This window comes from Electrona antarctica (genome assembly GCF_951216825.1).
Source record: "Electrona antarctica genome assembly, chromosome: 24".
NCBI lineage: Eukaryota > Metazoa > Chordata > Actinopteri > Myctophiformes > Myctophidae > Electrona > Electrona antarctica.
This window is the reverse complement of record NC_136803.1, coordinates 11166317-11182180: the sequence shown is the minus strand read 5'-3', so window position 1 is coordinate 11182180 and position 15864 is coordinate 11166317. Positions and strand designations below refer to the sequence as shown.

General features: G+C 44.7%; 1 protein-coding gene across 1 annotated transcript in view; it reads left to right on the top strand.

Annotated features, from left to right (window-relative positions):
• The window catches only part of slitrk6 (SLIT and NTRK-like family, member 6), a 29878-nt gene extending 24204 nt beyond the window's left edge, over window positions 1-5674 (top strand). Inside the window, exon 2 of the mRNA XM_079495113.1 lies at window positions 2855-5674. Coding sequence (XP_079351239.1) covers window positions 2870-5410 — 2541 coding nt within the window. The 5' untranslated portion in view covers window positions 2855-2869 and the 3' untranslated portion in view covers window positions 5411-5674. The remainder of the gene's footprint in view (window positions 1-2854) is intronic.
• Window positions 5675-15864: the final 10190 nt, after the last annotated feature.

The window sequence follows — 15864 nt, the reverse complement described above, 5'->3', positions numbered from 1 at the left end:
GGCATGACTCACTCTGACCGGGGTGGTGTGTGTGTGTGTGTGTGTGTGTGTGTGTGTGTGTGTGTGTGTGTGTGTGTGTGTGTGTGTGTGTGTGTGTGTGTGTGTGTGTGCGTGTGCGTGTGCGTGGGGGGGGGGGTTAGAACAACTTGGCTCAAATGAGCAATCTGCATAATAAGGCAGCGAATCCAGTGGAGCAAGAAATAAAAGGGCTCTCCCTGAATTGACCCGATCCCTGCTGTGAGTCACCAGAACAGGAAGAGGCGATGCAAGTAGGCATTCACTGCAGCATATAAATAGCAACACACATCCTGACTTCTCCTGTTGTATGGATGCCTTTCACCCATTTTGACCTGGGAACGATTCTACAAATCCTGACAGTTTTCTGAAAAATGTTCTCAAACATTTTCATTGTCAAGGACCCCCAAGATTATATGTAATTGGCCGCCGACCCCCATCTGACAATATGTTGTTCCAGGGACCTCACAGAAGCCAAGATTTGAGTTAAAAACTTTTGCTCTGAAAGAATATATATATTCAAAGATTTGCGGACCTACAAGCTCGTAGCGCGGTGCCGCGCGATGAGCTTGTAGATCTGCTATTTTTCAATAGCTAAAGTAAAACAATGCTTAAAACACCAAAAGGGGAGGGAGGGACAGGGAGGGGCGTCAGCTGCAGTGCCCATGTCCCAGATTCACAGGAGACACCGGTCAGAGTGGCACATGATGACAGATCATTGAGATTACTGAGACGAGACAGAATAATGAATAATGATGGATCATCATTAGGGATGTTGTCCGATGGCTGATCCGATACCATTTAGAGTCACAAATACTCTATACTAGTATGTGCTGACTACAAGAATAAGTTTGGTCAATCCAAAATCAGTAAAGCCCCGGAAGTGGCCATTGACAGAAGAAAAATAAAGTTGTGGCCTCAAATTAGTATTTTGTGGCCACTAAATACTAATTCGAGGCCACAAAATAGGACAGCGTCACACAAGTTATAATTATTTTCTGTCAATGGCCACTCCGCGGCTCCGTAGTAAGTCACCAATCCAAGGTAGAAAAAAAGGACAAAACATTCTCTACTGCCCCCTCCAGCATTGCATTCTTTACTCAGCTTTGTCATTAGCCTTTAGTATAAAAATGAATATTCCTCCATTACACTATTGTGTCAGCTATAGTCAATTACAGCATGCCTGCATGTGCCTTCGGGCCACAGCAGCATCTACACTGCGTGTGTGTAAATTATCACAATTCAGTGTGCGATCACAGCTTCAACATCGTGCAAACATCTAAACTACAAATGTTGTCTGTGATCCCGCTAATTGCTGACAGCTTTACCACGCAAGTGTCCACAATAACGCCGCAAGGCATCTCTGCAAATGACGTTGACGACGGCAGATACTGCAATGCTATACTTGGCTTCTTTGAATGTTGCGGCTCATTGCGATAATTTCATAGATGCATAGATGCATGGATTGAATATAAAGCATAATGATACTGATCTTGGGTATTGTCTTCTGGCATCCCTGGCCTCCATAATAAAATCAGATTTATTTACAGTAACTACTTTCAACCTGTCATTGCAGGTGGAATCGTCCAATGACTTCCGGTAATTTGCCTATTAGTCTAAAATCTACAATTTTGCAATGCATCGTAACACTTTATTTGCTTGTAGATCTACTAAGTATTTATAAAATAGGGCTGTAAAAACACAATGGTTATTGTTATATAATTTCACAGATATAGTTTGGATGTCGTGCAAACACTTTTCCTTTCCCTGAGGTCGTACAGTAAATGTTGTATGTTGTATCACTACAATATGAATGACATGCATAGTGTATGATGCAGTTATGATTGTCATTTCACGCCTTATTCAGTTCATGTGGGGTAGCATGTGAAACTTGCACGCAGTCAAGAGGTGGGTTCAAAGTTGATTCAAGGTTCAAAGTTCAAGGTTGTACTTTATTGTTACATCTTGTGTACAGGTACATAAGAGTAAAACTAATTTTTGTTTGGCGTCCCTCAGACAATGCAGCAGCATAGATAAGTCAAGATCAGTCAAAGCAAGCGCAGCAAACAAAGGGATAAAAAGTACAAGAAAGAGCAAACAACGTGTAAAAAAAGAAAGAGTACATGTGCATGTTTTTCGAAATTCAAGGCTATGTTCCATATACAACACATTTAGTTTAGAAAGGTGCAGTCCGAGCATAATAGTGCGAGAGGAGTGTGTGTGTGTGTGTGTGTGTGTGTGTGTGTGTGTGTGTGTGTGTGTGTGTGTGTGTGTGTGTGTGTGTGTGTGTGTGTGTGTGTGTGTGTGTGTGTGTGTGTGTGTGTGTGTGTGTGTGTGTGTGTGTGTGTGTGTGTGTGTGTGTGTGCGTGCGTGCGTGCGTGCGTGCGTGCGTGCGTGCGTGCGTGCGTGCGTGCGTGCGTGCGTGCGTGCGTGCGTGCGTGCGGTTGGGGGTGGGCTAGCGTTTTCCTTTGCCCTGTTTCGCTCTGGTTCTTATGAGTTTGTTCATGTATCTTTATTGTTTCATCGTGTGTACGGGTACATAAGTATAATTATTTTGTTCTGGTTCCTTGAGACACTAAATAAATTCAGGATCCTACACACTTACATTGGATGAATCACTGTCCGAAGCCACGCCTGTGTGTTAGGCAAATGAGGATTAAAAAAATAGGACAAAAGTCATCACTAATGCAAGCCTCCCTCTGTTGTTGCCTGCTGTGTTTTATGATTACTGCTCTGAAAGTCCTTCCACTGTATAATGAATTTACACTTAACCCCCCTCCCCTTCTTTTTATCTCCTTCTCCCCCTCCCCGCCTCTCCCTCTCTGTCCTTCCTCCCCAGATCCCTCTGACAGAAATGCTGCCGTCCATCGTTTTCCTGGGCTTGTTTCTCACTGCGGCCGGGTCCCAAGACACCCATCCCTTGGAGGCAGCATCCCCGATCACCCAGTCCTGTGACTCCTTGTGCACCTGCGAAGAAAAGGACGGCGTCCTCCACATCAACTGCGAGCAGAGGAACATCAGCAAAATCTCCCAGGTCAACGTCCCGACAGGCGTGCCCTTCCACCTGAACCTCTACAAGAATGACCTGGCGGAGCTCCGCCCCGAGGAAATGGAGGGCCTTAAGAACGCCCTTTCACTTCACCTTGGGGCTAACAGCATACAAGAGCTCGAACCGGGAGTGTTTAGTGCCCTCGGCTCTTTGAAGAAACTCCACATAAATAGCAATTTCCTGGTAACTCTGAAAGAAGACACTTTCCAAGGCCTGGTGAATTTAGAGTTTCTCCAAGCCGACACCAATTTTATCCAGTTGGTCGAGCCGGGAGCCTTCAACAAACTGATCCGCCTTAAGGTCCTGATTCTCAATGATAATGCCATTGAGTTTTTGCCTGGCAATATCTTCCGTTTTTTGCCCCTCACCCACTTGGACTTGCGTGGTAACAAGCTCCAGACGCTGCCTTATGTTGGGTTCTTGGAGCACATTGGACGGATCATGGAACTTCTCTTGGAAGACAACAACTGGCATTGTAACTGTGATATCTTACATCTAAAGATTTGGATGGAGAACATGAGGGCCCAGTCGGCTATCGGCGAGGTGGTCTGTAGCGAACCGCCCCAACTAAAAGGCACAATCCTGGCCAAAGTGAAGCGGGACGTGCTTTGTAAATCACATGCCGACATCAACCTGGAGGAGCCTTCCAAGTCACTCGATATGGTTGTTACTCCATCATCCAAAGCTGCTCAGATTCCCAGGCTGATGGATGCAAAAGATGACGGCAGAATTCCGACGCCGTCTCACGTTCCTGGGAGCCCGTGTGTGGAGCACTGCTCTTGTCACAATCACCCCGTGGCAGGCTTTTTGATGCATTGTCAGGACCGAGGGATTCAAAGGGTCTCGGATATCGGAATACTGGAGCAGAGCCCCACCAAGCTGGTCATGACAGGGAATATGATCCAGAGACTTTTGAAGTACGATTTCGTCACGTATGATAGTCTCGAGTTGCTGAACCTGGCGAACAACAGAATCGATTACATCGACAATGAAACATTCCTCAGCCTGAGCAGCTTGAGAAAACTTTACCTGAACGGCAACCGGATCGAAAAGCTTGTCTCCACGATGTTCGTGGGCCTGCACAACCTGGAGTACCTATACTTGGAATACAACCTCATTAAAGACATTGCTCCGGGCACATTTAATCCTTTGCCAAACCTCAAGCTGCTGTCGCTGAATAACAACCAGCTCACCTCTCTTCCCGCTCAGATATTTCGCAACGTGCCCCTCACCAAATTAAACCTGAGGAAAAATCTACTCATGCACCTGCCAGTGAGCAACGTGCTTGATCAGCTCGACGCACTCGAGCAGATTTATTTAGAGGAGAACCCGTGGGACTGCAGCTGTGATTTGCTCAGCCTCAAACAATGGGTAGAGAAACTGAGGAAGGACACTGTGGTGGGCTCCATTCTGTGCCACACGCCAAAGAAAGTCGTACAAACCGACCTGCGGAGCCTTCGCCACGACGCGCTGTGTCCCGGTTTGGTGACCTTTCACTCTCTGTCCCCGGCAGACGAGGAGAGTGTCACAGCCACGCTGGGGCCTGAAAGCCTCGGCGGGGGTTTCCTGAGCTCGCTCACCGACACCATCCCGCTCTCCGTGCTCATCCTCAGCCTCCTCGTCATCTTCCTCATGCTCATATTCTGCTCCGCGGGGGCCGTGGTGTTCGTGGTGCACCGGCGGCGGCGGCGGGCGAAGAGGAAGATCGCTGAGGAGCAGGGCCCGCGAGAGGGCAGCACGGGCAGCCCCATTCACCTGCACTACAGCATGTACGGTCAGAAGACCACGCACCACACGCTCACCCAGCGGGCCGGCTCGCCCACGCTGTACGAGGAGCGCTCGCACAGCCCCATAGTGCAGATCTGCCGCAACCCCACCTACTGCGCCCAGCACAAGGAGCACGAGTCCGCCGACATCGACTACGGCTTGGAGGGCACCCTCGGCGGCAAGCAACACGTCTGCCGGAGCATCATGGAGAAGGAGAACATCTCGCCGCTCACGGGACACCTCAAGTTCAGGTCCGTGAGCGGCGAGTGCCCCCCAGAGTTCCTGTCCCTCGGGGACCCCAGCGCCCTGTACAGAAACATTCTGGAGAAGGAGAAAGAGCTGCAGCAGCTCGGAATAACGGAGTACCTGAGGAAAAACATGCCCCAGCTCCAGTCGGCCGTGGAGATGCAGGTCCCGGGGCACCAGGAGGAACTCAAGCTCATGGAGACGCTCATGTACACGAGGCCGCGCAAGGTGATGCTCGAGCAAACTAAGAACGAGTACTTCGAACTGAAGGCTAATTTGCACACCGAGCCGGACTATTTGGAGGTGCTGGAACATCAAACTGCGTTTAACTGAGTTTAGCCGGGGAAAACACACAGCACTCAAACATGTTCTCCTCTGTCCTCGAAACAAGTGCCTTGTACGACCTGCCCTCTTGTACTTTTCACACTGAAATATATACCGTGGACACATTAAGTAGCAATTCATTTGTAGCACGCAGATTGTTGTTATTTTTCTTCCTGACAGCAGTGTTATGTAGCTGGTGACAGACATAATACGGTGGCCAAATGTAACTTTAATTAATGATTGCAGGGATTTGAGCAGTCCTGTGGCTGCGTGGGGAAGGGGGGGGGAAATCAATTCGAGCACCTGTGATTGATTAAACCCTCCTGGTGCAGTGCAGTCAGTTAAAATGTTCAGTAAAGCGTAAAACCTGCCCATCTGACACTCGGCGGGCTAAAACAGATGTTCCACAACAAGTGAACGGAATCGAGAGTCGCCACTCTGCACACATAATTGGCGTGCGGATGCGTGTATTTAGGATCAGTCGATTCCACTGTTAACGTATGTCAGTTATAGGTCATAATGCTATAACCAGCATGCTCATTGTGCCATAGCATCAGCAGAATGCCAACTGCACTGTACATTGGACCACACCGATGGGAGATTATGCATATATTCATGGTGCGTTTGTTGATATCCAGGGCTATGGTATTCTTCATGGTCAACCAGAGACACTGCGCAACCCTTCCCCGTCTTTGTTTTTATATTTATTTATTTTATACTCAAACTGATGGTATTTACAAAGACAATGTTGATATGAATTGAGTTATTCCGTTCAGTAAATAGAGCACTTAAATCCATTATCTTACACGACTGTAATATTGTACAAACGCATTGCACTAATCATCAGATGCCATAAGGTGGTGCATGACAATCAACACACAATGTCCTGCTGAAACATATTTGTTTGTTTATTTGCTTCCTCTCTGCCAGAAAAATAGAGCCAATATGGTGTGTGCGGTCCGTGTGTGTGTGTGTGTGTGTGTGTGTGTGTGTGTGCGTGTGTGTGTGTGTGCGTGTGTGTGTGCGTGTGTGCGTGTGTGCGTGTGTGCGTGCGTGCGCGAGAGAGAGAGGGAGAGAGGGTGTGTGCGCGGGAGAGAGGGAGAGAGGGAGAGAGGGAGAGAGGGAGAGAGAGAGAGAGAGAGAGAGAGGGAGGGAGAGGGAGAGAGGGAGAGAGAGAGATAGAGAGACGGAAAGAGATAGAGAGACGGAAAGAGATAGAGAGACGGACAGACAGACAGAAAGAGAAACTACATTATGTGACAGATTGTGTGTGAGGGAGAGACAGAGAGAGAGACAGAGAAACAGAATCTGTACATTATGTGACAGACTGCGTGCGTGCGTGCGTGCGTGCGTGCGTGCACGCAAGCCCGTGCATGGGGGTTGGGGTCAAGAATCGTCTGACGAAATCGGTCCTTCTCAGAAAGCAACCGCCAGCATCACTCATTCATACATCTTCCTTTTGGCCAATTTGGGTCAGCTGATTTGGAACAGCAGTCATAGACAGTGTTGGGGGGAGGAGGGAGTGGGCTGCAGTGTCAGCACTGCAGCCCAATCATGTGCCCCAAAAGTTAAAACACGTGCCTGCGTGTGTGCGGGTGTGGAGAGCCCTGGTGAACAACTCTGGTCATCTCGCCTCAATGCGAAAAACCAACAGGAAATGGGTGTAATGCTGGCAGTGTGGACACTGTCCTGGTTCCAGAACGGTACTGTATGCCTGATTTATACTCTGGTTGCGTGGCGTGTCACAAACTGGAAATGGCCCGACGTGCAAGATCACAACGCGTGGCGATGCGACACGTTGTGAGCTTGTAGATCTGCTATTCCCGGCGATGTGCAACACCGCCAACCAAGTGTAAATCAGTACTGTATGCGCACTCTCACTCATTCTCGGATTCGCGCTCAGCTCTGAAATGGTTTATGTAAGCACATACTTTATTGCTTTTATATTTAGATTTCATTATTTATTCTGTATATTTTGTATATATACTTATGTCTCATATATATTTTTTCTTTTACTTTCTTTTTTTGTGTGCCTTTCAGTGCTGTACAGGCTATAAACAGAAGTTGTAAGTGATGAACTGAAAATAAAGAAATGCAATACTGCAGAACCTTGGAATCCAACGTGCATACATGTCAATACTTTATTGCATTGCATTTATTTCCACGAAAGGCAGGGAAGGTGCCAGTAATGCGATGCATATATGAATCCGAACATGACATTGGTGTCGTTTCATAAAGTGTGGTCATAGCTTTTAATTACATCAAAATTATACATCAACCAATTAATCAGCACAATGTCAATCATTTGGAAATTCAGATTGGTACATTTGAACATTATAATGTCAAGATAAGGTTAAAAACGTCTTTAATAAATCTGCCACAGGGCGGTTTTGTTCATACTACACAAAGTAGTCTTTTCTTCTTTTGGAACTTGCGGTCAACCCAAACCCAATTTGCATAGGATTAATGTTACCCACCTCGCTGGGAAAGATTGTTGATGACTTTAAGCCCTGTGTAATATTTTGGGCAAGACAATCCGAAATGTTAGAACAATCTATCTAGTAGTTCTATACCCAAGCACTCCTTCCTGATTGAATGCTCAGTTAATGAATGATGGCACAGTGTGCGTCAGTAAGCAAATGTACCTAAGATTGCTTGGCAGCAAAATAGCTCCTGGAAGTGAAAAATGGTAATCCTGATGGCATATGAAACTAGAATGTATCATTTTTTTTAATAGATACACAGCTTTGGACTGATTTCTCTCCAGTCCTACACATTCTATAGGACTATACATTATATCACCTAATTGTCATGTCAAAGCCAACCCGTATTTGCTTGAGTCTGCAACACAGAAGCAATGGTTGTTTGTGCTACACTTGAATAAGGCATGTGTCTGTTTGTGTGTAAGCATGGCAAAGTATGGTTGCAAGCTATGTGCACATTTTCAGTTCATTTAATGTATTTATATAATAATTGACAGATAACTCCACAAAGATGATTTGCTGCTTCATTTGATTCGATTTGTTTATTCACTTCCAATTGCACCTGTTTATCCCGCATGAGTTGGTATCCCAACCTGGATATTTATTTTATGTTTATTGAACAGCTGAAGAGATGCGGAGACACCGACAGACACCGTCACGGCAGTGATCCAGGGACCCTCAGAGTTCCCTGAGGGGGTTCCAAATGGACCATTACAGGCCTGTAACTCTGAGAGTGTGCAAAATGCAAATGGATTCAACCCTTACAGTCCATTTGGTTCTATTTGTACACTAAGAGTTACGGGGGTCCTCGAAATTAAAAGGTTTGAGAACCACTGCTCTGTGGCAATTATTGCTCTCAGGATATAGATATTTCTACATATTATCACGTACACCATCTTTAAGTACATTTTACATGCACATTCTGTACATACACACAGCCACCAATTTACAATTTAGACATTTAGCAGACGCTAATCCAGAGCAATTTACAGTAAGTAAGTACCAAGTCAAACATGGTAATACATCATATACATAAAAATCATCATCATATGAATCATACGTAAGCAAAACACCTACAGTAACAGTGGGATATCTATATAATTCTAAAACTATTTTGCATATAACTTCCCAATCACAATCAATCACGATACCTACAGTATCAGTACACTCATGGTTGTTACTGAAAATGCTTTTGCAATGGTATACACAATATAATAACATGCATGCAAACTCATGCCTGTTACTAAGGTGCACACTAATCCTTGCAGGCTATTACACCACCATGCTTACTCCCACACACATGCACACAAACATACAAAGAAGAGAAGCGTAAAGATCCTCAGAGACTTGATCCCGAGGATCTTGAGAAGTGACCAATTCCTGCTCGTCTAGTCTAGTGCAGGGGTTCTCAACGTTTTTGGCCGGGGACCCCCGGAAATGCTTTGGCAATGTCTCGGGACCCCCGCCCCGCCCCCTCCCGACCCCAATATAAAATGACTGCTACAATAACCTTAAACCATTTTGGGCGGGAACCCCTTTTGGTGTTTTAAGCATTGTTATAATTTAGCTATTGAAAAATAGCAGATCTACAAGCTCATAGCGCGCCACCGAGTGGCGCGCTACGAGCTTGTAGGTCTGCTATTTTTGAAAAATCGTGAAAATAAAAAAATTTAAAAAACCTTTTTTTTTCTTTTTTTTTAATAATAATTTGGGGACCCCCTAAAATAATTTGGCGACCCCCCGAGGGGTCGCGACCCACGGGTTGAGAACGCCTGGTCTAGTGCATGCATTCAGCAGTACAGGCTATTTTATTTTATTTTATTTTTTTGCCACATGGGCAAAGTGAAGAAAACTAGGTCTGTATTACATAAATTGAAGTTCATAATCTATCATGAGCCGTAAGCAGAGTGGAACAGAACATCTGACCTGAAAGGAGGACAGCGTTCTGGATCTTGTGTGATACAAACAGCTGGATTCATGCCTGAGTCTCCTCCTGCATTGGAAGCAAATCTTCTGTTCCCTCATTCAAGGGACATCACGCTTCTGAGGTTCTGGCAGGATGGCTCTGCTACAGCACTCCTGATTCGGACGAGCACACAATGATAACCACCAAGTGGTGTAAAGTAACAACGTACATTTACTTAAGTGATGTACTTACTATAATGTTGCGGTATTTGTACTTTGCTTGAGTATTTCCAATTTCCAATAAATTTACTTCTACTCCACTACATGTCGGATCCACATACTTTTACTCCACTACATTTATTGGAAAACTTTTCTTGCTAGTTACTAGTTACTTTGATTATTATTACAAAACATACATTATCCACTTCATTCCTATATACATTTCGGCCATTTGAAAATAGCCGATCACAATGTGTCGCGATGCGAAGCATTGTGGATCTGCTATTTTTATACATTTGCCTTTTTTTACATTTGGTACATTTAGATTTTTATTGTTATTGTTATTGTTTACCTTTACTCAAGAAAATGTTGAATTCCAGACTTTTACTTCTAACATAGTATTTCTATATTGCAGTATTGATACTTTTACTTAAGTAAGAAAACAAAAAGAAAAGTGAGTACTTTTTTTACACCACTGTAGACCACCTTGATTCTGACGTGCGATTCTGGGTGTCGGACATGGCTACTCTGCTGCATAAAAGCTGGTAGTCAAACAAGGCTTGCTTTCGTTCCAAGCCCTAAACTGGCACCAATAGTTGACACGTGTTCACAATATTAGCACACCTTGTGTGTTAATATTGAAGCAAGGCTGTGGTCCAAACTGAAATCTGTTTTCCACCCCTGTGTCAATTATCTAATGTGATCCTGGGCTCTACACACCCTCTGCCAACCTAGTCCCCAATCTCCCCATATATGGGGGACATGGGGAGAGTAACGGACTTGAACTCATGCTTCCTTCATGCCTGAGTGTCCAAGCTGCTCCTTTACACCTGACAGGGGGGAGTTTCCCTTTCCCCTCCATCAGGCACCCCGGCTGGCCAGGGGGAGGCAGTTTAGAGACCAGGATTACTGCATGTTTTTTGTGAGGGTACCTACCCTAGGGGACACTGGGAGAACATGCAAACTCCGCAAAGAACGGCCCTTTCGCCAACCCCGCATCGGGTATGGGCACTGATGACGCAGAGGAGGAGGCACGCCGCCAGCGCCCACAGCGTCCCGAGCGGGAATCGAACCCAGGACCTTCTAGCTGTGAGGCGACAGCACTACCAACTGTGCCACCGTGCCCCCCACCCCCGTTTTACTGTCGTTATCCTCGTTTTACTGTCGTTATCCTCCTTGTAGGTTGAAGAGGCCATGAAACGACTCTGCGAATGATAATTCTTCTGCAAATGGCCTTTTGTTTTCTCCATGCCACGCTGTTTAAATTGAGGTAGCAGTTGTTCATTGTTCTTTATATGAGCCGCAGTACGCAGGTCATTCAAATTGCCCATGGGGATTCATGTTGACTGCACTGTGATACACATCAATGTTAAATATTTGATTTGTGGTGGCACCATCACATAGGCATGTAATTGGAAGTAAATGAGAGCTACTATAATGAACTGAAAATGACTAACAATACCCACCGATTCGTATGGCCCTAGGAGGTGAAAGTGTACACAAATTGCAAGCCCACAAAAGCATTTGCATAGGCATGTGTGTGTGTACACACATTTGTTTACACACGCCCGTGCTTACCACGCTGCACTTTCGTCACATGCCACATCTGCAACAAATGCAAATAAATGCAGGCCATAACTCATTTCCAGTCAGCTAAAAGCACCTTCAAAGCCTTCAGAACAAACACTTTCACCGGCCCATAAACAAAGTTACCGACTATTTACAATTCACGCCCAAACACTGCCCCTGTTTCATTTGCATTCGAGCCAAGCACGCATATGAAATGTGTGACCTCAAATGTGATTATGCCGTTTTAGAAATAAATAAATGGACGTTAAAAGTGTATCAAAGCACAAGGTGCTATTTCTTGTTACCTCCATAATTAGTGATGTGGTTGAGGGGTATTGTGGGTCTATGAATAACGCATCACTTTAATCTGTAATAGGCTCAGCAGAATGGATCTGTAAGAATCTAGTCCACCCTGCTGCAAATTATTTAACAAGCCAAACTGTCTCTATGCACCCTTGTCTCTACATCTGAGCTATTAGTATTCACGTCTCAGGCAAAACAACTGAGCATCTCCACGGGATTAACATTATTGATCTTTCACTTTAGCGGCTGTTGCAGTGCGGGCCTGTCAGGGAGCGTAGTCCACACAATGTTCTTCTGTGCATTAAATTATGCAGATTTCACAAAGATTTATGTAGTTATCCCCCCCCTCGCTCCCTCCCTCAATGCCTTGTGTGATGCTGGAGGCATACAAGATCAAATCCATTTAAAAAAGTAAAAAGTAAACTCCAAAGCGTTCAGTGCATTGTGAAGTAGCACACAGTAAGGTGTTGGCATAGTAGCTTGTTCCATAATACTGTACTGGGCCAGTTTTACTCTACAGACACCCAAACGATGCTAATTAGCAGCCAATCATCAACCAAAGCAACAGTAGACGTACAGTCAACACCTGTTCCAGGCACAAATCAGCAGGGAGCAATGAGGGGATGTTATTTTTCAACTCCCCCCCACCCCCCCACCCCCCACTATGTATAACAAATACTATTAACACAGTGATGCGTTGAAAACAAAAGTAGGCTACAATTATGCAGCAGCACCAACAACACACACACACACACACACACACACACACACACACACACACACACACACAAAACATAGAAACATGTACAAGCGCAGGTAGGGAGGCTTGAGGTAGGGAGCTGGTTTGTTTATACTAAGCTCCACTCCGCTCAGCCTGAGTTCCACACCCAGGCACGCACGCACGCACGCATGCACACACACACACACACACACACACACAGTCACACACACACACACACACACACACACACACACACACACACACACACACACACACACACACACACACACTCCAATCCACTGACAATGAGTTGTGGAAGAAGTTAACTCGTTTTAAGGTGCAGTCCATGTGGACAATGCAGATGCCCAGTCTGTAAGAATCCTGTTTTTGCACCAAGCTGTCAGGTGTTTCTGTTACCTGCCTGCTGCTGGTCTACAGCTTTCTCTATGGAGAAACAGATATGTCTATGTCTGATTACGGCACACACATAAATAGCTGCACAAGCTACACTGCATGTATAGGAAGAAACTGAATTGGATGCACAATGCACACATATTATGTGTAAACAAGCCCAAAATGACATAGTCATATTTTTCCACGCACGCACGCACGCACGCACGCACGCACGCACGCACGCACGCACGCACACACACACACACACACACACACACACACACACACTACACTACACTAGTGGGTTGTTGCTGGCTGCAATGCTATCCCATTGGCTGAGAGGTCAGTCGGCTATAGAGGCAAAAAGTGTCTGGTTGCCTAGAGATGAGGCAGCCAATCAGTACGATAGGTAGTCAATACAGCAGCCAATGAGAAAGATAGGTCGAGTGGGTGACCAGCTGTGCTTACACAGCAGCTGGTAAAAAAAACACGGTCTAGTTAAGCAGTTTTGTAGCAAAGGCTTGCCACATATAACGTGGGAAATCACATTGGGAAGCCCTTTATTTGTACGATTTGTGGAAAAAGCTTTAAACTTTAAGTAATTTTTTCCTGCCCTACACTTGGTAGAGTATGTATGCTCAGTCAGACACACACACACACACACACATATGTTCCCATGAGCCATGCGTATAGCTACTTAGAATCAGAATCACACACACTTACACACACACTTAACTTAACTTAAAAGAACAGCACACACCACTGCAACAGTGCCAAATTCTCAGAGCAGAATACAGAAACCTTTGTTCGCTTTTGCTGAGTGAAACTACACTCCTCTGCATAATTTGTAAAGACGGTCACCACCACGTACCCGCTGCTCTACTCTACTGTATGTCCTCTGGCTGCGGAAAGCCCTTGAGGGCTGGTGTTTTCATGACACAGTGGTCCTATTCTTTGAACTGCTTCTGGAGGAAGGGAGACTTGTATATCTGCCATGCCAGACACCCACATCAAGAACAACACACCCACGGCAACGCAATGCAGAATGCTTGGAAATCTCGTCACTGATGGGATATTTTGTTGATTTTTGTTCAGTGAAACTGGGTATAGTTATCGGCTGAGTGCACCGGTTTGCTAGCCTCATATGCTTGTGTGTGTTTTCCCGCACTGAAAATAGCCAATCTATACAAGCTCACAATGTGTTGGCACTTATGAGCTCGTAGATAGTGTGAAAGTAATCATAAATCCAGCTTTATTGTGTGTGTTGGATCTTACTGCTACTAACTTCCACTTTGGGGTACTGACCTGACTTGACTTGTATTGAAAGTTGGCCCATTAGAATGCAAATCATTACACTATATAAATATAAAATTAGCACTAGTGTATGTGCAGCAGAGATATTACTTTTATATGTCAAAATATGTAAATCGGCCAGCTTCAAAAGCAGTGCGTTCAGTTATTATCCTAGGGCGTTGTAGAATAGAGCAACAACATTGTTTGGCTGTGTTTAATGTTTGTCCCTATAGACATGGAGAACTTTGAAATAATAATTATGTAATTGAGACAAAAATGAAAAGTGAAAGTAGGGGCAGCTAAAAGCTGGCCAACTCATGTTTTTTAGCACTTTTCTACTTCTAAGCAACCCAAAACTTAGTATGCAGTGTTACATATGCGGTATTAGCAAATATGAACATCATATATTTCAGTACGCTTAAAAAAAAAAAGCTTAACCAATTCTAGGCGGGAACCCCTTTTGGTGTTAGCATTATGTTATGCTTTAGCTATTGAAAAATAGCAGATCTACAAGCTCATAGCGCGCCACCGAGTGGCGCGCTACGAGCTTGTAGGTCTGCTATTTTTGAAAAATCGAAGAACCACTGACATAGAAACATAGCTTTTTCAGAAAACTGTCATTTTCAAACAGACATTTTTAGAATCTGATTTCAGGTAAAAAAAAAGCTTAAGATAGACATAGAATAGTGTTTTGTGTTGTAAGGTTATGTTGTCATTGTGCATTTGACAGCTTTGGATTGATTTGATGAGTCAAGAAGTTGGTTTCCAAAAGCGCTAGAATTAGCAGCCAGAGAAGCAGATGATTCTAAGGTGTGGTCATCGCTCCAATACATTTTTGTTCCCCAAATCTCACCGATAACGTAAGGTTGGCAAAAATGCCAATTATACTGTGAGTCATATTATTGCATGGTCCCTTAAAGCAGGGGTTCTCAACGTTTTTGGCTGGGGACCCCCGGAAATGCTTTGGCCATGCCTCGCGACCCCCGCCCCGCCCCCCTCCCCACCCCAATACAAATTTACCGCTACAATAGCTACAATAACCTTAACCCATTTTGACCTGAGATCAGGTTCTAAGAATGTCTTCTACATCCTGACAGTTTTCTGAAAAAGCTATGTTTCTATGTCAGTGGTTCTTCGATTTTTCAAAAATAGCAGACCGAGAGCTTGTAGATCTGCTATTTTTCAATAGCTAAAGCATAACATAATGCTAACACCAAAAGGGGTTCCCGCCCAAAATGGGTTAATAATAGAGAAAATACATCATATATATGGAAAGTTTATGCATATGTGTACTATATGTAAACTCTCAATTTCCATTTTCCAGCCATTCAGTTGCAAAAAAAACAAAAAAAGTTGTATCATTATTATTATTATTATTGAATCATCTGGAGACCCCCCAAAATAATTTTGGGACCCCCTGAGGGGTCGCTACCCACAGGTTGAGAACCTCTGCCTTAAAGCAAGGCACGTGCTTTACACAAACCATTAAACTGATTAAGACAGTGCAAGTGCAAAGGTAATACATTATTAAGGCGCATTTAAGTGCAATTGAAGAGTTAACAGAATAGGAAATAATA